Below are 24606 nucleotides of genomic sequence, written 5' to 3'. Positions count from 1 at the left end.
TCAAATGTCTAAGTTTTAATTTTTAAAAACGTTTTTAAAATATTTTTATTTATTTGAGAACGAGCAAGAGAGCACAAGCAAAGGGAGTGGCAGAAGCACAGGGAGAGGGAGAGGCAGACTCCCCGCCAAATGAGGAGCCCGATACAGGACTTGATCCTAGGACCCTGGGATCCTGACCTGAGCCAAAGGCAGACACTTAATCGACTGAGCCACCCAGGGCCCCTCAGTTCTAATTTCTGTATGAATTCATTCCCTCCCTGTGGAAAGGAATATGGGTTGGTAAAATGACTGGACCCAGATGAAATGACATAGTCACTGACCACCTTCTTATAAACTTCCAGTTTCTTCACGAATACAATAGGGAGTTTTGACAACTTGCAGTTACTGGGCTATTCAGATGATCCAGATTTCTCAGATATCACAATGTAAACCAGATTGCTCTTAAGAGAGTTTTGTTGTGCCCTCTTTTAAAATCAAATAGAAGGGGCACCTGGGTAGCTCAGTTGGTTCAATGTTCAGTCTTTTGATTTCAGCTCAGGTCATGATCTCAGGGTTGTGAGATTGAGCCCTGTGTCCGGCTCCACACTTAGCTGGGAGTCTGCTAGAGATTCTCTCTCTCCCTCTGCTCCTCCTCAATCTCCTCAAAATAGATAAATCTTTGAAAAAGAAAAGTCAGAAACTTCTCTCGCAATGTCTCACTTAAAACATTTCCTACACTGACTTCCATTTTTCCCATCTTGTGATCAGAAGCAAACTGGATCACAGAAATACAAAGAGAACAGGAAATTTTGGTGGATTGCCTCTGGCAACTCTAGGAAATTCATGAATTTGAGGCAGAGAAAACAGAGAAGGGTATCTTAGATCTTCATGAAGTTGGGGGATATTTGTCTATCTTGTTTACCACTGTTCTCCAAACACCCAGAAAATAAAAATATAATTTTGTACTAGAATAATTTATGTCACAGGATATTAGTATAGTTACTGGTGGGTTAGCTGCTATTTTTCTAATTAAAAAATCAAATTATTTTAGCATGTATATTTATAGATGACCTTTGATAAGTAAGTATGAGAAATGAAAGAAATTGACCTACTTAATGCTAAATCATAGTATAAGATTTCACCTACATACAGGTTATTCCTCCGCACTTTTGGAAAGTTCTTGTTGAACCACTTTGCTTTTATGAAGGACCTACATTAGTATTTGTTTTAGCTAATTGAGAGGAATTTGAAGAGAATTCTTGCTTTTACAAAAAAAAAAAAAAAGGCAAAAAGCAAAAATAGTGTTTAGCATTTGTTTTGCAGTGAGCAGTAATAGAGGCAGTGTGCACCCCAAGCCGTGACAGTGGCACTGCAAATATCTTCCCCTGAACTAGAGAGAGTCAGCAACCAGTCTCTCCAGCTTTGGACTGTATCTGTGACATCTGTGCTTTATCTCAATTTATTTTGTGCATCCCTTAGCAAGATGTGTCTTGAGGCATCAGAAAATCCTAAAAGAGGTTATTTTTTATGTCTGAGAATGCTCAACAATTTTCCCAGGTAAATTAATCCTCATTGCTTCTTTACTTTACCAACATTTCAACTTACAAAAGGTTTTCTAGGAATGCCCTACTTTTGGATAGTGGTGGGGAGCCTGTATTCATTTTTGCTGTTCCCTTCCTCAAAAGACACAAATGTCTAAAGATTTTTTTTCTCAACATCTCATTCTTTGTTTCTTTCTCTCTTGGGGGTACAGGTGAACTTTCTCTTTCACACTATTTTTCAGATTTAGTCTTTGTAAATTATCTACATCTGCCTTTATGAGAGACAGCAACAGACCATTAGTCAGTTTTGCGGGAAATGTAATACATTTTGCTGACCCAATAACCTGAATCAAGGTCCTAAGGCATCACAGATATCCAAAAGTGCTTTTGCAGATATTTTTTTAATACAAGCTTAAAGAGGTCTTTGTGGGTGGGGCTGAAGCTGCTCTTGCCTGAATACTCAGCTGAGGACATCTGGCCCCTTGGGAATGAACTGAAAGGCCAATTTTATTAAATGTTACTTCTGGTGGGGTGGCAGGTGGTTTTATTATCTTTGGCCACTACCAACTCTTCCACAAGCTACAGCATTCTTTCCAGAAGCTGTATAGCATTTTACAGAGAGTGAAGAAATTCTTTCCTATCTTGGGGAACATCAAAGTAGTTGAGAGAAATTGTTTTCATTTTGATCCTTTAAATCAGATGCACTGCCTGCTTATCAGTACAAAGAAGAAGTTAAAAAAAAAAAAAAAACCCACAGCAACTCCTGGGGGATTTGGCTTTCAGGAAATGAGATTTTTATCCATGGAACCAAAGGATCATTAGCAGCACAATCAGAACAATGGAATTCCACAGTGTCAATGCCAACATCCAAATCTGTGGTCCTTGCTTTTTTCTAGTACAGTACATGAAATTAACACAAAAATGTCATAATATGAATAAATACAAGGAAGAGAGTTGTTTAAAATCTACTTAATTAAATTACTTTCACTAAATATAGGTGAGCTTTGAAGAAAAATTATAGATATCTTAGGTGTAATGAATATTCATATCAGAAAATGCACAAAACTGGAAGTGAAGAAAGCCTTCATGTAGCCTTTTTAGTTTCAGGATCTGGCTAGAGCCAATTAGAAATCATGTGAACTATGTTGAAGCTACAGAAACTAAAGCAGAAATTGTAGGATGATAAGCATGCCTGATGTGTGCATCTGAGTGGTTCCTCATCTGGAGATTTTGATGGAGAACATGGTGGCCTAGAAAATCTTGGTTTTCTTATAACTAATGTATAAGTAATGACAACAATAAACATCATTTTCCATGGGTCTATTATGAACACTGTACATGTGTCAGGTTATTTTTTTTTAAGATTGTGTTTGTTTATTCATGAGAGACACAGAGAGAGGCAGAGACATAGGCAGAAGGAGAAACAGGTTTCCTGTTGGGAGTCCGATGGAGGACTCTGATCCCAGGACCCTGGGATCACGACCTGAGCCAAAGGCAGAGGCTCAACCACTGAGCCACCCAGGCATCCCTGCTTATTAGGTTCTTTAATCTCTACAGTGGTTCTGGGAACCAATCAGTAAACAAGCCTGTATAAGTATAAATGCCTATAATACATATGATATATGTCACATATATACACACACATATGTGTCAAATATAGAAACATGACTAGGAAACAAGTTTCTGTATTAACATAATCATGATAAAATGTATGGTGAATTTTCAGGAAGGGTATAGTATATGCCACATCTTCCAAACTTATTTCAAACCTTGTCATAGAAGTTCCTCTGGAGTAAGTATATAGGCTTTAGGAACTGTTAATTTTATCATTGAATTCAGATCTTGGTCTAAGTCCAGGGGATTCTTTGTGGGGTCGCATATGGTATCAGGGCCATAAAGTAGATCCTGACACAGGCATTAGTCCCTATGTGGATTAGCATGAGATATGAAGGGTTAAGGATGTAAGAACCAGCAATAGTTTTAACTTCCCTTGATCAAAGGAGACTTATCACCATGACTGTTAAAGAACACATAGGATTTTTGTACAGATGCTTGCGCTACCAGTGACTCTGACCTGCTACTACCCTCCTTCAGAGGTACTGCTTTTGAACTTTGGAGATGAACTGAAATGCCTTCCCGAATTTCCTGTCTAATCCTTTGTTGCATCCTTTCATAGGAAGGTGCTTTTTTTTTTTTTATTACATTTAACCTCACTGTGCTGTTGCACCTTCATTTGTGGGATTATCTAATGTCTGTCTCCCCTAATCGTGCTCTCCTGCTAATACAGCCTCCCCTTCCTTATCTTCTGAGAAGGTATCATGTCTACTTTGATTTATTATTGTATCTCTAGTGAGGGACACAGTACCTAAAAGTTTGGGTGAATGAAGGACTGCACTTGTGGTATGCCATGATGTGTCTGCACCGACCTTTTGAGAGAAGTGTCAGGTGTGCTGTAGCGATCTGGGTAGATGCTCAACAGGATGGTTACATTTGTGACATCAGCTTTTCAACTTCATTTCGATGGCCTGTGTCCCACACCCATTTCTTGTTCCTTTATGTATATCACTCAAAGAGCTTTGGTAAGAAGAGTATTTTACCTCTAAATACTTCCCCCTAACCTCCATTTCTATATTTATGATCTGGGGCATAATCCAGGCAGTTCTCCTCTCTCCCACACCCTTCTCCAGTGTGTTATATCCCTGATTATTACACATACTTAGGTCTATCCAATTATTGTGTTTAAAGAAAATTACCTAGAATAAGATTAAGTTATTCAAAATCAAGCATTTTAGAATATAAGAGTAGAGTAAAAAGGAGATGTTTTCCTTATTTAGGTATTTTACTAAAGATTGATTTTTTTAAACTGACTTTCATAAATTGACCAACTGTTTATACAATCCATAACAATTTGATGGTTAATGCCATCATTAAAGATTACATAAACACTTTGTTGTAAATGTGTGCTATTAGATTAGCATTTTCTGGTCATTGATCTATGTATATTTAATGTTAAAATTTAGTTTTAATTTGATTAAAAGTTATACTTCATGCAAACTCATGTAATACATTTATACAGTTGTTCCTATTTACTGTCATCAATGAACATGATAGACATATGTACAAATTTTCCTAATAAGAGTATATTTTATTTTCCAATTTTATTTTAGATAATGTAATGGAAATCTCTTCAAATGTATTATTCAACACTATGTGTATGTTTCTTTTTATCTAAAGAACCAATAACTATGTAAATATTAATTATGGTTCTCCTCTAATAAAACTCTCCTTCGAGGGAGAGTTAAGTCATTCACCTTAGTTTTGTTCAAAATCCAAAATCTATAAGCTTGGGGCCAGCACTTTCTGGCAAAGAAAAGTGCTCAGGGATTTCAGTTCTGAATCACTGTTGGCTGGACATTTGGCCACTTTCCTGTATTTCCTTTCTAGGAGAAGTGGAACTGAGAGGAAAGATCAAGCAGTATGATTTAGGAGACTAGGCTTCTCATCCTTGTTCTGGCATTACCTAGCATTGTGACCTCGGATGGATCCTTAGTAAATTCTGGGCATCAATCTACTCATCTTTAAAAGAAAAAAAGATAAATTAATTCTGGAAATTTTTCTTCTCCAAAGTTATTTCTTAATTTTTGATAAAACTTTTTTAGTTACTCTCATATTCTTCATTTTATTCAATACATTCGTCCATTATCATTAAAGTAATGAACAACCGTATAGCCTTATTAAGAAATGTAAAAAACATACAGTATTCTATAATGACAGTTGAATTCAGAGTAAGACAAAGAGTGCAAAGTACATTTTTTCCCATTTCCAAGCTGCACATCCACACACCTAATTACTGTTGAGTGAATAATCTCAGAGAGCCTACTAAGACTTCTAATAGCTATCACTGACTAGTAATCTGTCAAGGTATAATGCAGTATAATATGTTTTTACACAATAATGGTAAAGCTCTCATTAATTATTACCACCTATAATTGCTTGATATGAACATTTATTTTAAACCTTAAAAATTATAGACAACAAAATAATGATTTAAAATACCTCCAGGAAGTCTATATACAGAAGTTGCTGCATTAGTTAATGATGTATTAAATCATTTCTTACTGCTTTTGTCTTTTTAATAGATGACATATTATTCAAATTAAAGTAGAAGAAAAGTTTCTACTAACAATTAAGCATCATACTGAGTCACATCTGCTGCCTTAACGATAAGCATATAATTTATTAAACAGACTTCCTTAGCAATATCTGGTATATTGTGCCCCAGGAACAATTTATAGTATAGCTTTATTCCCCAAAGGTGTTGCAAGTTTATATGCATGTTTCTGTGTCTGGTAGTACAACCGACTTTTAAATCTCATAACCAAAAATCTACCATTTCACATTTAATCTAAAGATTCCAAGCAGACCTCTCTTTGATGAAATATAATCCTTTTTTTTTTTTCTCAGATATCTTTTTCTGTTTTTCTTTGCTGTACTGCAAATGGAGGGAAAGGCTAAGTTCCAAATGTAAGATCAAGAATGAAAATGGTTGTTTAAACAAGGGGATTTTGAACTTAATGGAAAGGAGAGGGGCTGAAAAAAAAAAAAAAAAGGACATCTAAAGCAGAATAAAGTGCATGGGTCAGATTCTACATCTGCCTTTAGGAAAGCAAGAGTGGAATAAATTAAAGTCCTGTCTTGAATGAGAAAAGGAAGTGTTTTGGCACTAGAGTGGAAAGAGGAGGACTAACCATAGTGACTTTTGTGTTTGTAAATTCAGGCTTGAAGATTTCTGAAGTTGATAGACCTTTGGTGTTAGACATTCCTTTTCAAAGGAAGCATTGGATTAGTAGAGCAGAGTCATATGATGGTAGGTGCTGGTGAGAGAAGGATCTACAGAGGGAGCAGGCAAGGGGCATGATTGTTTGCCAGGGTTCTCTGTGTTTGGAGAGCGTGCCCATGGCCTACAAAATAGCAAACTAAAATGGAGAATTGGTGTGCTACTGACTCTGCCAGGAGCTACTGACTCTTTTCATGGCCTGTGCAGTGTATAATGCATCTTCTTATGGTAACACCCTAAGTATCATTTGGTCATCATTTCAGAAACTGGAGTTCTGCAAAGGATTTTCAAAATATTTCATGCAAATAAGTGTTAAATATTTATTTTCATGAATCATATCTTTTGGACCAAGAGATCAGTGATTCAACCAAGAATCTGTAATAACAGTTGCCACTAGGAGAGAGAGCGAAGCTCTGCCTTTGACCATGGTTCTTGGTTATTGTGATGGAACACTTCAATTTCTGCCTGACTTGGAAGGAGGGGATTGGGTAGACGAGGGAGGGAGGGAGGAAAAAAGAAAAGTTAAATTTTTTTTTTCTGGTTTCTGTTTCCTAAGATTGGATTCAGAAACTAGTCTCATACTATGTGGTTGTAGGGTGGAATTCTTTTCATATGTGCCTTTTTGATGACATGAAATCACCAAATTAAAGAACCTGTGCCCATATTTGAATACATTTCAGAAATCTGCCTCCAGAAAATATATTCACTTTTTCTCTTCCCCTTTCATTTACACTTTATAACTTGTGTTTCTGAATGAAAATTTAGTGTTGGGATCCCTGCGTGGCTCAGCGGTTTGGCGCCTGCCTTCGGCCCAGGGCGTGATCCTGGAGACCCCGGATTGAGTCCCACATCGGGCTCCCTGCATGGAGCCTGCTTCTCCCTCTGCCTCTGTCTCTGCCTCTGTCTCTGTGTCTCTCATGAATAAATAAAATATTAAAAAAAAGAAAAGAAAATTTAGTGTTCATGCTTTTGGTGGGTTTGAGCCAGCTTATAACGACCCTTAGAAAAAAATGTAATAATTAGGATGTGAGGCACTTAAACCTTACTTGAATACAAAATCCTCCATCTCATATTATTGCTACACCTGTTGTGCTGTGTCCATGATAATCACCTAGTGGTTATTCACTAAGTATTTATTTTTACACATACTTAACTTTTTATATACTTAAATTTTCAGTGTGTTATTAGATATTTTTTTAAGTTGTGAGATGCTTAAAAAGGGGATGGGTGAGTTTCCTAGGCCAAGTTAATAATACAAGTTTATAACTGTTGTGTTAGCTCTCACTCACAACTCCCTCAGCAGGATCCAGTTGACCTCAGGATCCACTGCTTTCAGAACCATCATCAACCACTTAACCTTTCCTGATTTTCACAGTTCAGTGCTAACATCATTCAGGTGCAACTCCAACAAGGGATTCCGTTTCCCCCAACTGTTTAGGAATTCTTGTTAAGATAGTTGCTCATCAGGTATCCTTATTGTCCCAGTACCCACCTCCCCGGAACAATACTTAGTATTTTGGCCAAACTAGGAAGCGTTGGCACCTTTTTAATTTCTTCGCTCATTAAGAGTGGCCAGTCATGGCACACGCGTTACAAACAAGAGAGTTCTTGGAAAATAACTTGGAAAGCATCTTCCGTGAGAAGAATGCAATATTCACCTGCCTGATGTGTTCTGTTATTGAGCAGAGTAATTTAATTCCAGGATTTTCATCACCTTTTAGCAAAAGTAAACTGGCAGTGTATTTTCCTTTCCTAATCAGGCTATCTCTCTCTTTTTTTCTACTTGACTGAATCATGGATTAATTTGTTTCTGGTATTGCTTGTTTCTTGCCCTTTGTGATTGGCCTCAACTGTGGAAAAGCACCCTTTGTTCCTTAGAGTTCCCGTTGGCCAGGTCACATTTCAGCAACTCATTAAAACATGTATTTATTCTACTCTGGAGCACATTGTCTGGCCAGCCTTGGATTTATAGTGAAATGTAACAGTAAATTGTGCTCTGTGGTCAGAAATGCCAAATGATACACACAGCAGCACAGAGGTTTCCAGCATAGGGTAGAATTAAAGAGCTTAGGACCAGTGCCGTGATTGTTGGCCGTATTTTCACAGTGGCCAGTTTTGTTACAGTCGAACTTGGAGAGAGCTTGAAATCACTTATCTCACATGTTTGCGCTCACAACCACAAAGCCTCTGAGAAACACAGAACTGATCTTGTAATAAGCTCCAGCTGAGTTTACAAGCCTCTGAGCCTTTCTGAAAGCCTGTTTAGTTTAATGAGGGTTTTCAGATTTCAAAGCTCACACACCTTCACATAAAAACAGATGATTATGACCAAATTAGGGAATGTTGTTCCATGAATATTTTCCCCCAATATGTTCTCTTCTCAGTTGTCAGACATTGTTTCGTTATACTTTTCACCTTCCAGACATCATTTTTAAATATAATTTTTGGTAATCCTATTGTATAGTGTCTATTCAAGCAGAGTGTTATGTTACATCAAGGAAAAGACTTTTTTCTCTTAACAGTAAAAGGCAAATGTGCATATATATTTTTCCTGGCCAGTAAAAAAGGGTACAATTTGAAAAAAAATCGAACCCTCAGTTTCTGCTGCCATGACAACTGTCCCATGAGGCTAGGCCTTCATGTTCACCCCTGCCCTGCTTCACAGGGCTCTACAACCTGATTCTGAATGGCTTGTTAATGAAGAGAGAAAAGCCATCTCCCTGACCCAGTAAGACAGAATGTGGGAGAGAGGATATCCACGCCTCAGTGACCTATATCTTGGGCAGATAACTTTCATGAATATTTATAGTACTATCTTTATTTTTTTAATTTAGTATTTTAAAATAATACCTTTAATATGTGTTGTATATATATATATGTATATATATTACATATATATATGTATTATTCTATCTCTTCTTGTTTTTAAAAGTGTTTTGTGAGTCACCCTTAGAAAGAAATGTAATAATTAGGATGTGAAGCAATCAAGCCTTACTTGAATACAAAATCATCCATCTCATATAGCCACAGTTTTACAAAGAGGCACAACATTGAATGGGATGCTCAAATGTTAGCCATGTAAGATCATAGAGAAACAGAATTTAGAAGAGGTGTGTAGACATGTTGACAGAAATTGTGATGAGGCAGCAGAATCCTTGTCTCCTATACTCCTCTCCAGTATCGCCACCTGATCCTTTCTCCATACAACACATCCACAAGACATTAGTTAGAGGACACAATAAAGGTTGGCTCTTCCTTGGGAAAGCAGTTGCTGTTTCATCTCTCTTCCTCTCCAGCTATTATTGCCTACCCACCCCACTTCAAACACTGAATCCCTTGAATTTTCTCTCTCTTATCTTGAGTCAGAATCAGCTATCCATGGTTTCAGAAAGGGTATGGTAAGAGGATCTGTGCATTGATTAATGTATTATGTTTTGAAGAACATTTGTCTTCAAATCAGGGAAAACTCTTTAAGTTAAGGTTTAATTCAACTCTCAAACTGAGGTTTAAAAGTTTTATGATAATTATTACATTTTTAAAATTTACTTCATTCAGTGTATTTTGTATATTTATTTCAGTGTAATCTTAAACTTGGTCTTACCAACCATGGACATTTTGTCTTTAACTGACTTCTCTTACAAATGCTATTTACGTAGAATTAAGTAGTCAAAAAGTTGGGTAGAAAAGATTAACATTCTATATTTAAAAAGCACATGAGGTTTTGCATTCTACTCACAAGGAGTATTTGGTAGAGGACATCCTCACCTCCAAACAAAAAACAATAGAAAATGTATAGAATGTTGTTTTGACACTGTCCAACAGGCAGTGCAGGACCGTGATACCTGAGAGAAGAGAAACAAACAACGTAAGTGCTACAATCATCTGTGCTTTCTGCCAGGAGGCAAGGTTAACAGTGTTAAGTGTAGGGAGAGAAACATAAGAAGAGCCTAGTTGTCTGGCTCTATGAAAGACACACAGAATAGAATTCAAAGTGACCAAGTCAAAAGGATTTTTAGGGGACAAATACTGGAAATGTGGGACCTATACAGAGAAAGAGCTTCATAAATCTGCTTAAGAGCCTGCTTGAATACTAGACTGAATACAAATCTGTGTATATGTATGGTGAAAATCTGTGTGGCAGAGGAAATACCAGCTAGCTGCTGGGAAGCTATGAAATGAACACTTTACAGAGCTCACACAAGGTTGAGAGACAGTTGAGTTTCTATTAGGCAAATGGGAGAAATTTCACTGAACACTTGAGGTATTCCATAGAGATGTTCAAAGAGTTACAGATTAGTAGTAGGGTTAAACTATTCCTAGGGGAAATACTACTCTAAAGCTAATCTAACAAAGCTTAAAAATAAGCGTTGGAAAGACCAACCAGATCTGCAATTATCTTAGTATTTTGCCAAGACAAATATTAACATTCTTTAAGGGAAGACAACAAAGTCCAGTCGCTCACAGTAATTCATAAAACCTGGCATCTAACTTTAAAAGTACACATATGTATTCCATATATAAATGAAATCACATGGTACTTGTCTTTTTCCTGACTGACTTATTTCCCTTAGCATAATAGCCTCTAGGTCCATACATGTTGTTGCAAATGGCAAGACCTCATTCTTTTATATGGCTAAGTAACATCATTATATGTCAACTATTTTCTTTATCCATTCATTTATCAGTGAACACTTAGGTTGCTACCATATCTTTGCTGTTGTAAATAATGCTGCAGTAAATATGGGGGCACCTGTTTCTTTTTGATTTGATGTTTTTGTTTTCTTTGGGTAAATAATAGTGGAATTACTGGATCATACAGCATTTCTATTTTTATACTAAGTGAAATAACTCAGGTAGAGAAAGACAAATACCATATGATTTAACTTATATATATATATAATCTGAAAAACAAATGAACAAACCAAAAAAAGATACAGACCCATAAATACAAAGAACAAACTGGTGGTTGCCAGAAGGGAAGAGGTGGGATTGGCAAAATAGAGGAAAGGGAGTGGGAGGTACAGGCTTCCCATATGGAATGAATAAATCACAGGGATGAAAGGTAAAGCATAGGGAATATAGTCAAAGTATTTTAATATCATAATATGGTAACAGTTGGTAGCTATACTTGTGAGCATAGCATAATGTATAGAATTGTTGAACCCCTGAAACTAATGTAACAGTGTATGTTAACTATACTTCAATTTTTTAGAAGTATACCTATGAAAAAGCAGGAAATGTAACCCATAAGGATCAAGAGAGTAAATAGAAGTAGACCAGAATGGTAGAGGTAATGGACTTAGTAGAAAAGAACTTTAAAGGATTTAAATGAAAATATGAGGTGAGGGACTTGTACGGTGAAAACTATAAAACACTGCCTAAGGAAAGGAAAACAAACAAATAAATGAAAGGACATTACACGTTCATGCATTGGAAGAATTAATATTGTTAAAATATCTGTACTACCCAAAGCAAAGTACAGGTTCAGTGAAATCCGTATCCAAATATTAATGACATTTTTTTATCAAAGTAGAAAAAATAATTCTAAAATTCAAATGGAACCAGAAAAGATTCCAACACAAGCAATTTTGAGGAAGAATAAAGCCAGAGGCATGATATTTACTCATTTTAAAATATGTTATAGTAATCAAAACAGTATGGAAAAGCTTAAAAAAAGGTATATGTACCAATGCTCAGAAACTGATCAAGCAAGAAGAGAAAAAAGACACAAATCATGAGAAAGTAATAAAGAGACATCACATGGACCCTACAGACATTAAAACGTGATAAAGAAATACTATTTAAAAAAAAAAAACCTTTTTGCCCAGAAAGTCAACAATTTGTATGAAATGAATAGGTTTCTTGAAAGAAAACTACCAAAGCTCTCACTTAAGAGGAAATTGAAATCTAAATAGTGCTAAGAGCTAAATCTTAAATCTTAGTAGAAAAGTCCAGGCTTAGATGGCTTTGCTGGACAATTCTACCATTTAAGGAAGAACTTACACCAATTCTATATGAATCTTTAAGAATATGCAAAAAATATGAATCTCAATCTATGTTTTTCACTTCATTCAAAAATTACCTGCAAGTGGATCATAGATCCAAAGGTAAAACTCCAAAAATTAAATGTAGAATAAAACATAGGAAAAGATCTGTGTTACCTTAAATTATACAAAGATATATCAGGTATTAAAGTAAAAGCATGATCCATAAAGAAATACTTGATAAGTTAGGCCTCATCTAAATTAAGAATTACAGAAAATAAAGGAAAGGGAATGAAAAGCCACAGACTGAAAGAAAAATCTGTGAAACACATATCTGATAAACAACCTTTATCTAGAATATATAAAGAACTATCAGAGCTCAATAATAAGATATTTCAATTTTTAAAATAGGCAAAGGAATTGATCAATTGTGTGCATGGGGGTGGCACACTTAAAGACATGGAAAGATGCTTAACATCATTAGTTGTTAAGGAAATTAAAACTTAGGAGATACTATTTTACACCTATTAGAATATCTAAAATAAAAACAACCAACATTAACAAGTGCTGTCAAGGATGCAGAGCAACTGGAACTCTCATACACTGCTGGTGAGAATGCAAAATGGTAGAGCCACTTTCAAAACAGTTTGGCAATATCTTATAAAGTTATATAGATACCTCCATATACCCTAGAGAAGTAAAAACGTGTGTTCACACGAAAACCTCCAAGTAAACATTTATAGCAGCTTTATTTGTAATAGCAAAAAACTGTAACTAAAATGCCCTTCACTGAGGAATAGACACATACACTGTGATATATCCATGCAGTAAGTAGAACACTCCTCTGCGTTGAAAAGGGAAAGCTTAATGATACATGCAACAGAATGGACAATCTTAAATTCATTACAGTAAATGAAAAACATCAGATTCAAAATTATGTACAGTGTAAAAAGTACAATACCATTCAAATGACCTTATTGAGAAGACGAAATTACAGAGACAGAAAGCAGATCAGTGTCTTTCTAGGGGCTGGGGATCTAGGGAGAAGCTGATAAAATGGGCATGGAGAAATTTTAGGGAGTGATGGGAACTGTTCTTATATCTTGGCTGTTTTGTGTATACCACATGTATAGTAGGTAGTTATCATATATATTTGTCAAAACTTGCAGAACTACACACTAAAAAGGGTGAATTTTACTGTATGTCAATTATACCTTAACTATTTAAAATAGCATAAAAATATCAAATACTTAAAGGCAGATTTAACAAATATGTCTAAAATATGTACACTGAAAACTACAGAACATTTTTGAGAGAAATTTAAAAGAAACTAATAAATAGAGCAACAGATCTTGTTCATAACAAAGTAGAAGTCTGCATTATTAAAATATAGTCCTACTCAAACTGAACTGTTTCAATGTAATTTCATTGTAAATTATTGCAGGTTTTTTGTAGAAATTACAGTGATTCTAAAATGTATATGGGAATTCAGAAGACCTATAATATACAAAGCAATTTAGAAAAGGAGAAAAAAAAAGGAGGGCTTACCCTACCTGATTTTATGGCTTAGTATAAAGCACCAATAATAAATATGTTATTGGCATCAAACATACATTTATATGACCCAGAAATTCGGTTCCTAGGTATTTACTCATAGGAAATGAAAAACAGGAGCATCTGGGTGGCTCAGTCAGTTAAGGATGTGACTCGTGATTTCATCTCAGAGTCCTGAGATGGAGCCCTGTGTCAGGCTCCAAGCTCAGCAGTGAATCTGTGTGAGATGCTCTTCTTCTCTTTCTGCCCCTCCCCACTGTGTGCACACTTGCACACACATCTTTCTCAAATAAACCAATCTTAAAAAAAAATTAAAAACATATCCACTGAAAGATTTGAGTATAAATGTTATAGCATTATTACTTTGAATAGACACAAATTGGAAAAAAAGAGTGTCCATCTGGGGTTGAATAGATTAATAGTCATCCTAGATCCATGTAATGAAATTCTGATAACTAATACAAAGAGAATGAATCTCAAAGGCAATATGTATAAATGAGTCTCTATATGCCCATCAACACGATGGTGAGCAAAAGAAGTTAGCTAGAAAAGAGTCTTTATATAGTACATACTGTATGACTTCATTTGTGTGAAACAAATGAACTAATGAAACAGATGAACTAATCTTTGGAGACAGAAACTAAATCTTTGCCTAAGGTTAAGATTGTGGATGGCATTGACTACAAGAGGGTACAATAAAATTTAGGAGATTGATGAAAATGTTTCATGGCCTGATTGTGATTTTGGTTGCACGAGTGTTGATGTTTGTCAAAACTTATAATATAGCCATTTTATTTCATGTTATTTATACCTTAATGAAGCTGATTTTTAAAATCGTACATGAACTATTCATTGCTTTTAAGTTACAGAAAATAGTATTTACTGTTCCATTTCTTTCCTTGTACTCTAAAAACATTACTGAAGAGATTATAGAAAAAAGGAACTTTTTCCCCTTTTAATTAGCACAATGGAAGCAGTAACATCATTTCGGCTCTTGTGTTTCCTTTAAGGATGTCAACTTTACTAGTAATACACAGAAGCAGTTTTAAGTCTGGTCATCAACAGACTCCTTTTTTTAAAAAAAGATTTTATTTATCTATTAGAGAGACAGAAATGGTGACAGATATGTTGGGAGTGAGCACAAGCAGGGAGAGGAGGGAGGAGAAGCAGGCTTTCTGCTGAGCAGGGAGCCCAACAGGGGGCTCAATCCCAGGACCTTGGGATCAAGATCTGAGCCAAAATCAAGAGTCTGATGCCCAACCAACTGAGCCACCCAAGTGCCCCTGTGGTCTGAATTTAGAAACTCTTCTTGCTTTAGAAGGAAGACAAGAAATGCAGGGGATAATATTAATTGTTAATATTATAATAATTGTTACTGTTATAATTTTTCTGTTTGTCCATTATAAAATACCATTCATTATATGCCTGCTATTGGGAGATAATCCTTGAGTAATAAACTCTTGGATTTGTCCCCGTGAAAGGAATTTAAACATTATGTACTTAAATTGACTTTTAGCTATTGTTCATAATCTATTTAACCTAGATTGCATGAAAACTAAATGTATTATATGGGCAGCAACAGAAAGGAGAGTGGGGTTTTCTCCTCTGGCACTTTTCCTGAGTCAAAGAATCTAGATAATATTTCAGTCCACACACAGATCACAATTAGCTTTATTGAGTCAACTTTTATTCTATTATTTTTAAAAGGTTTTATTTACTTACTCATGAGAGATACACAGAGAGAGGTAGAGACATAGAGAGAGGGAGAAGCAGACTCCATTCAGGAAGCCTGACGTGGGACTGGATCCCAGGACTCCAGGATCATGCTCTGAGCCACCTAGGCATCCTAACTTTTATTTTTGAATATACCTAAGTGGACTGATCTCTTTTTTTTTTTCAAGTAGATTGCAACTGTATGTGTAATGGAATTGTAATAAACTGACTCCCATTTTTTGTGCTACTGGATTGCAACAGATCTTGTGAAAGTGCACAATTATTCCCACCTATATTATTTCTTAGCTACCTTACTGCCAGAGCCACTTTGAATTTTACCTCATATTCTTTAATTTTATTGCTCTCTAATTAGATCATATGGTTCTTATTGCCCTTATGATATGTTATTCCTTTCCTCCTGACTTGGAGGCATGTCAATATCAATTTTGCTATTCATTTTGAATGTTCTAGATACCTTCAACTTTTGTAATTAGCTTGTATTTGTGCCCTGGCACTTAATTATTTGTTTTTTATTTTAAATTTAGGAGGATTTTGACATTTAACCTATTGTGGTATTTGTATTTACAGTTCCCTGAATGTGGTTTCTATGGAATGTATGATAAGATCCTGCTTTTTCGCCATGATCCTACCTCTGAAAACATCCTTCAACTGGTGAAAACGGCTAGCGATATCCAGGAAGGCGATCTTATTGAAGTTGTCTTGTCAGGTAGTACCCTTATTTCTCTATCCATAGATTAATACTTTGCACTTGAAGAAATCTGGAGCATAAGTTTTTAAGGCAACATAGAAAACATATCAAACTCAGCCCTAAAAGGAAACTTCAGGCCTCGTCTGTGGGAACTTCCAAAATTTTTTTGGAAAAAGCAAATGGTTTGCCTTATGGGTGCAAAATTTTTTGCGCCCACTACTGTCCCAATCACTTTTCCCAACCTCACAATCTCCCCAGCCGCCAACAACACCACAAGCATACTTTCATTCATCACCTTGAATCATTTGGATGGCAGCAAAAGCAAACAAAAACTCCCCAGTGGTGAAAGAGAGATGCTAGGGCTCCAAATGTATGGGGGGTCTGGCAGCCAAGAAGTAACAACAGGGCTAGAAATCCATAGCTTTAGTTAAGTCAGATGTCTACTCACTCTAAGCCAAGACCAAGTCAGAAGCCTGAGTTCAGGAGTTACAGCAGGTCGGGCAGGCCATGTGACACTAGCCAGATCACTCCTTGAGGAGCAGCTGTGCTTTGCTTCCCTCTGCCCAGATTTATATTCCTTATTAAGGATTTAAAAGTTACCAAATAGACTATGTGTATTAATACAGAAAAAAAATAGTCATATTTAACTTTAAAAAAAAAAAAAGTGCCAGAGAACAGCTGTAGCTGGGATCCATACAACAATGATCAGTGCAATAATGCAAAGAGATCCAGTTTTTTTTTTTTTTTAATTTTTGTGAAAATAGAGGAATTATTGAGAAACTTTGTATTGTTCCTTTCTCTCCTCTGGCTATCTTTGCTTGTTACTTCTTTGACTAAAGGAAACCCATTAGCTTTCATAATTCTAGATTTCAGTTCCTCAAGTTCCTCAACTTGTTCAGAGCCCGGGCCTTGGTTGCACTGATTATAATTCAGTTGGACTTTGCTTTGATTCAGTCCAATTTGTTTTTGTCTTTGTTGATCCCTTGTCACTGGGTGAGGTCCTGGGATTGCCGCATTTTCACTGTGTAGCTTAGATCCTATAAAACAAGTTGTTTTGCTAGATAAAAATAATAATGTTCTTGTTGTTTATAGAGTTGCTACTTGTTAAATCAAAAAAGCAACAGCTTTCATGTGTTTTTTGTAGACAATGCCAACCACTTTAATTATTATTTTTCATATGTATTTTTTATTCAAGTATAACATAGTGTTACATTAGTTCAGGTGAACAATATAGTGATTCAGCAATTCTGTACATTACTCAGTGCTCGTCATAAGTGTACTCTTAATCCCCTTCATCTATTTTACCCATCCCCCCACCCATCTTCCCTCTGGCAATCTATTGTTTTCTATAGTTAGGAGTCTGTTTTTTTTTTTTTGTCTTTTTTTCTTTGTTCATTTGTTTTATTTCTTAAATTCTGCATGAGTGAAATCAGATGGTGTTTGTCTTCCTCTGACTTGTTTCACTTATCATTTTACCATCTAGATCTGTCCATGTTGTTACAAATGGCAAGATTGCATTCTTTTTGATAGCTGAGTAATATTCCATTGTACATGCATGCCACATCTTCTTTATCCAGTCATCTGTTGGTGGACACTTGGGCTGCTATTATAAATCTTGGCTATTGTAAATAATACTGAAATAAACATAGAGGCACACATATCTTTTTGATTTATACTTTTCTTTGGGTAAATACCCAGTAGTGGAATTTTACAGGATCATATAGTAGTTCTATTTTTAATTTTTTGAGAAACCTCCACACTCTCACCTTTCTTTGGCTCTTTCACAAAACTTTTGCACCTGGTCTCAAAAAACTAGTGCTCAGACATGTTGTTTTTTAAGTTTCCTATTTCTGAGAGGAGGAGCTGCCTGGAATAAATTATTTAGGGAAATCATGCCCTGGATCCATTCTCTCCCTAATTCATATTAAACTCATAGCTGGGCTGCTTTGCAAATAATACAATGTGTTTTATGAATCTCTTTTTTTTTTTTTGCCTGTGGCAATGTCCAGAAATATGATAATTTTTTAAATTGTATTTCAAAATTTATTTTTCTTTCCATTTCACTTTTGTTGCCGAATGCTATATAGTAGTGTCAGACAGATTGAATGCAAGCTGTGTGTGAGTGTGCTTGTGCTTGTGGAAGAGGGAAGGGGACTGCCTGTTTGGGGGTTATCTCTGTGAGCGGGATCTGCTCTTTGGCATGCTGACCTGATGAAGCACCCTGCATTGCCCTGCTGCACAGGGAACAGCATTATGCTGTTCCTTGTCATCTCCGCAAACCAAGACCCTCACTATGTTTATACTCCACTTCTTTTGCCATCCACTCTTTCTGTGCCGTGTTCGTCCTGTCCTGTCTCCTTGGCCCCAGTTGCTGAGAAGGCACTCAAAGGCAGCCTTTTTTTTGCCTGTTGTCCCAATACCAGGCTTAGGAAGGCCTCTTCTATTCTTAGCAGCTATCATGTTGGTATTTAAAAGGAGCCGTTCTATAACAGCCTAGTTTTAGATTTGAACCTGGAGACTTCAGCATTTTCAGCCCACACAGTCCCACTCCCTCAATATCATTTAACCCTTAAATATTCAATGATGTATATTTAATTAAATGTATGTATATATAATGACTTATTATATATAACATATGTAACATATGTCTTTATATAACGTGTATATATATACACATAGATATATGTGTGTATATATATATATGTATATATATATATATACACACACACACACACACACACACACACACATTCAATTATGTTTAACTGACGATCTCCTGCATTTCCCTGTGAGCTTCTTTGGCGGCTGTATTTTCCTCCCTCCTCTCCCACTCTAATGCTTCACATTGTGATTTTCTCAGTATATGTTAAAAATGTTTTTTTCCTTAAACTTCCCCCCAACTATAACCCTGTTTTTCTCCATGCCCCTTTCCTTTCTGCTTAGTGTCCATCACCTATGGCGCAGGCCCATGCCTGAGCTCACCACTAAGTGATGGTCTAGCTCTGAGATCCTCACTCGGGCACTTTCTTACATCTTGTCTTTTGCTCCCAAATCCACATCCCTGGGCCCCATCTTTTGACTAGTTTTCAGGCCCTAGCTCCCTACCATTTTATCACTTACTCATTCCTGACCCAAGCCCAGAAGAACATGGAGTGCTGTAGTTGGCCAGAGAAGTGCTGTTTCCTGATGGGTGGTTAAGGATCAACTTCATTCAAAATGCAATGGGTAAAGGAGGTAGGGGTACAAGACACTGGGCATCCCCTCTGTTGCTTTTCAACTAGTTTCAGAACATAAAACAATGCTGTGGAGATTTTCCTCTTAAAGACCATAATATTATTGTTAAAACTCCTTTATCTAAATTTTGGTTTCCCCCACGAAAAAATAAATTTTACTGTATAGTTCAGCATAAACATAATCTGATTTTTTTCAGTGTTTAACCAGTATTCCACCAATAGAAACATGTTCTCACCTAGGAGTACAGTAAAAATGTGAGAAATACGGAAAAAAGTAAATTTGAGGAAGGTGATATACTATTGTCTCTGCAGGCAAGATCAAGAATTTTCTCTTATGTCAATTTATTCTGAGACCTTTCATCATCTGTTAGTACTAAAACCAGGCTGCTCCTAGCTGATTTGCTGGTTTTCTGTCTCCTTTTCTTTCTGAAAAACAGGTCTTGTATGAGCTAGTGCTTTTAGACTCAGTAAGCCAGGAAAATATTGCTCACGGGTAGATGGGTTGGGTTCTGGAGAAGAAAAAGAAATAACTACATGGAAGTTCCCCACCATGCACACTCCTACCACCGGCAAATTTTCTTTGTATGTTAAGCAAAGGATTAGCATCACTACTATTGTTATAGAGTAGGAAAACACTGCAAATGGAAATTTCTCTTACTATAGCCAAAGTCAAGTTCAAGTGTATAGTACTAAACTATAAAGTAAAGCTCATGGAATTTAGAAGCCTTCTTCATGATGGGTCTCTCTCAGAACCTGGTAATTCAGTCATAATAAAGCAAATCAATAACAGCACGGCATTCACATGATTCAGCTCTTTGTTTTTTGTTTTTTGGGGGCTTGATCTCTAATAATAGTATATGTGTGTGTGTGCATCTAATAGGTGGTTAAATTGAAAGAAGACAAGGACTACAAGAATTTCTCTAGTAAAATTATAATTTTAAAGTCTTAGAGCTAAATGTTGAATCTTTCCTTCTTTCATTAATGGTAAAAATCCTTTTTTTGGATAATTTTTAATAGTTTTTACAATAGATTGTGCAGTATTATTTATAACTTTTGCAAAGCTGTGTTACCACATGTAGCTGGTTATTTGTCCCACACCATCTAGAGATGGAAACCTCATTAGAAAGCTAGCGCTGTAAGCCCAGGCAGAGGGGGCTATGGGCCTATTTTCAGGCAGTGACTGAAGAGCTGAAAATGGGATAGGGAAATTAAGAAATATTTTAGAGGTAAACTTGAAGAGATATATACCCATTTGGACATATTTGATGAAGGAAAATAAGAAAATGAAGAGCATTCTAAGGAGAGGTACAGCCACCTAAGGAGTGGTCACGTGCTCTTTCCCTCACACCAAGTCTTGCTCTCATGTGTTGTTCAGTGTGTTTGTCAAGTGGTTTGGCTCCTGCCCCAAGATGCTGGAGAACTCTTGGGCATATAGTCTCATTGATTTCCTTTGTGATTTTGTACAAGTTGCATAATCTCTGGGATTCAGGGGGGGTTGTTTGTTTTTCAATCAAAAAAGAACTTTATTGAATACCTGGGTGGCTCAGTGGTTGAATGTCTGCCTTTGGCTCAGGTCATGATTCTGGGGTCCTGGGATTGAGTCCCACATCAGGCTCCCCACAGGAAGCCTACTTCTCCCTCTGCCTATGCCTCTGCCTCTCTTTCTGTGTCTGTCTTTAAATAACATCTTAAAATTAAAAGAACCTTATACTGGATGATAATATCATCCAGGGCTAATAGTGCATGGATTCCATATTTTCTTCAGTCTATAGGTAAAGTAGATGCATTAATGATTGAATACCATTTCTAGGGCCAGATCACCTGGCTTCATATCCTTTCTCTGTTCCTCACTTTTTACATCTGTGCCCAGTTTCCTCATCTATAAAATGGAGGCAACACTAGCACCTACAATGTAAGGTTACTGCAAACTTCAGAAATAACGCATGTAAAGCACTTCAGGGTTTCTACACATAGGCAACTGCACAATAAATGTTAGCTATTCTGTTTCCTTCTCCTCCTCACACTCTAAGTAGCTTTTCCCTGTAATATTCATGATCATTAAATGTACCACAAAAGTGAATCCTGGTCTGAAAATTTTGAGAACTGTTGCGTCAAACAGTGTTAAAGGAGTTATTTATTGCAGGACTCTTCAAAATTTTGGTGCATGCTGATATGAAGCATAACTCTCTGCACTTCCCAAATTCGCTTTAACACAGATAATTTCTCCCCCTTCAAGTATTTGATCAGTCTTGGCCTCAGCAGTCTACAGTAGAGATACTCCTTTGGGTCAAGCCCATGGACCAAATGGTCAGAGAGGGTATATCTGCTCTGTCTACATGTAGGCCACTTCTCTCTCACAAAGGAGAATATTTGAACCATGGAAAAACAGGAGTTAGCAAGAAAGAAAGCTTTGTCTACATAATAGTACAAGCTTTTGAATCAGTTTACATAAGTAATGTTTCCTTCACAATGACTCTGGGAGGTAGTGAAATCAGATATCTTAAAAGCTATAAAATATACATTTTAACTTGCCCACATCCTGCAGTGAATAGTAGAGGTAGTACCAGAGCTTGAATATAAATGTTTAGTCTTTATTAACTTCAGGTTAACCCTTTGAACCTGCACCAGTAAACAGGATTTCTTGAGGATCTGTTCAAAGAATTCCTACTATGGTAAGTTGATGTTTCAGGGAATTATTGATCGGATTTGTAACAACAAAACCAGTAATGAGCTACAGGTTCCACTGGTTCCACTGACATTTTTTTTTTTTATCGTAGAACCCTTATCCCCTCTTCCTTATGAAAAAATAAATATTTAATAAATATATAAACTGTGATCAGATTATGAAAACCTGGAGGCTCTTCTTCATAGAGTTGCAGTACAAAATATGAAAAAGTAACCATGCCCCTGCTTAAACAGGATCCCATCATATAATTTCTCAACTCTGATCAAAATTGAAATGGTGTCTTAGGATCACTATGTTTAAGGAATCCTTATGACCATGTTTTTCTATTATTAGGATTCAGTGTCTAAACCGTGAGCCCTCCCCGCCCCCCCCCGCCACCTCAAAATAGATAGTAACAACGTTCTAGCAAGGTCGTTTTTTCTTTTATAGAGAGTATAAATTATTGATTTATATGGCACTGTGTCAGTTATATTCCTTTCTCTCAGATATAGGACATTGTTTAGCAGTGTTTTATACTCCTCTGAAATATGGGTGGAGGAAAAAACTGAGAGTAATACTTTAGATCATTGTGTTATTATTTTCCCAAGAAATACATTAGAAGACATAGTTTTGTTGGTTTGCCTTTAAGAAGAGAGAATTAATCGTGGGATGCACCTCCCCAGTCTTAATACTGCTTGAGTGATTAAGGTTGTAAAAGATCTGGCCTTGAGTACTCAATTTATATTTCTTTGTAGTTGTTTCGGACATCTTAATCATTATGGGCTTACTGGTGCCAATTCCTGTCCAACTTTAGTTGCAATTATCTGTGCTGGTGGTTTTGTAATAATGGCAAACTTAAATGTAAGATTACAGGTCATTACTCATAAAATATGGTTTATGTTAAGTGTGTCTTCAGCATTTCCTTTTTATTATTGTTAATATTAATCCTCTTTCCATCTCTACCTTGCAAGTAAACCTCATTTTAGGTTCTTTGTACTACATTAAATCATTCTCATAGAAAAGTGAACACAAAGAGGAGGTTAATAGAATGTTTCCATATACTTTGATCTGCCCAGCTTGGGACCTCAACCGGGATATGGGGCTTGGAGCACTCCTTCCTTACTTTGATAGTTTTCCTCCATTATTTGTCTCTTTGTGGACTGGAGTCTCCAGGGAGATATGGCACAATAATGCATTGCTTCTCTGTCTTTTTATACCCGGGTAACCCTGAGCGTCAAGGCAGAGTGAAAACATTCTCCCCAGGTAACATAGGACATAAGGCAAACCCTAAAAGGAAAAGTTCTTTGCAGAATCTTATTTCATTTGAAAGCCTTATGCACATTTTGCATTCTGCTGTGTTAGATTTCTCTTGCTTAATTTTGAATATATAATATTTTCCCCCATGTTGTTCTTTAAGAAAAAAGCATTAGTGTTGATGATATAAGGTTGTATAGATTTTATGATGTATTAGGCACTGTTTTGAGTGCTTTACATATTATATTAACTCAGAAATATGCATCACAATTACCTTATGGCATATATCTACATAAATTCAGTTTGATAATCAGTGGATTTCCAGTCAAAGACTGGGCTGAGTCCTGGAGCCGCCATTTATTTCTAACATAATGTTTGGCAAGTCACCTCCTTTCCTGGAGTCTTTATCCATCACCCATCGAATAGCAATAGTAACTTCTTTACTCTGATATTGGGCTGTAGATTTCATGAGGGTAAATATAAAGCATTTCAAAAGATGCCTGGTGAATGTGAGGTACTCTTCCTTCTTGTCCCACCTCCACCCCACTGGATTACACATTTCTTGAAACAAAAACCATTTATTTTATATTGAAACCTCAAGACCTGGCATGTCACATGCAATCATCTATTTGCAAACATCTGTTTGTTTAGTGAATGAGTGGATACTTGAAGTAACAAAATGAACAAGCCAATAAGCATGTTATTAAATTGGTGCTGCAAATATGGTATATAGAAGTTACTGCTGTTCTGTAGGAATTGAATTTCAGTGCTTACTGCTGGCTCTCCTTGGTCTAACCTATTCGTAATATCAATATTATTATCACTTGACTAATCCTTTTTTTCTGGATTCCTGCTATCTTCTACATGTCAGAAACTAATTATTTTTTAGAAATTGCTTATTTTTAGAAATCCAGTTCTGCTTTCAAAATATTTCAATGTCTTTCACAACATTTCTCATGTAAAATAAGACATAATTCATAAAATGGTAGTTGTTTTCCTATCTGATTCCTACAACTCCTGGATTATGCTCATCACCATTCCAAGTAACTCATTTGTTATCTAACTCAATTCATTCTTCCTTCAACCAGTTTTCCCAATCATTGCTCTTTTCTTTTTCTTTTCTTTTTTAATTTTTAT

General features: G+C 36.2%; 1 protein-coding gene across 3 annotated transcripts in view; it reads left to right on the top strand.

Annotated features, from left to right (window-relative positions):
* PRKD1 (protein kinase D1) overlaps positions 1–24606 on the top strand; it is a 322398-nt gene that overhangs the window by 153089 nt on the left and 144703 nt on the right. For all 3 annotated transcript variants that reach the window (XM_038544379.1, XM_038544380.1, XM_038544381.1), the window contains exon 2: positions 16197–16335. In XM_038544379.1, coding sequence (XP_038400307.1) covers positions 16197–16335 — 139 coding nt within the window. The remainder of the gene's footprint in view (positions 1–16196; positions 16336–24606) is intronic.

This window comes from Canis lupus, chromosome 8 (genome assembly GCF_011100685.1).
Source record: "Canis lupus familiaris isolate Mischka breed German Shepherd chromosome 8, alternate assembly UU_Cfam_GSD_1.0, whole genome shotgun sequence".
Classification (NCBI taxonomy): Eukaryota; Metazoa; Chordata; class Mammalia; order Carnivora; family Canidae; genus Canis; species Canis lupus.
Note: the sequence above shows the minus strand (reverse complement) of the source record. Positions and strands in the feature narration are given on the sequence as shown.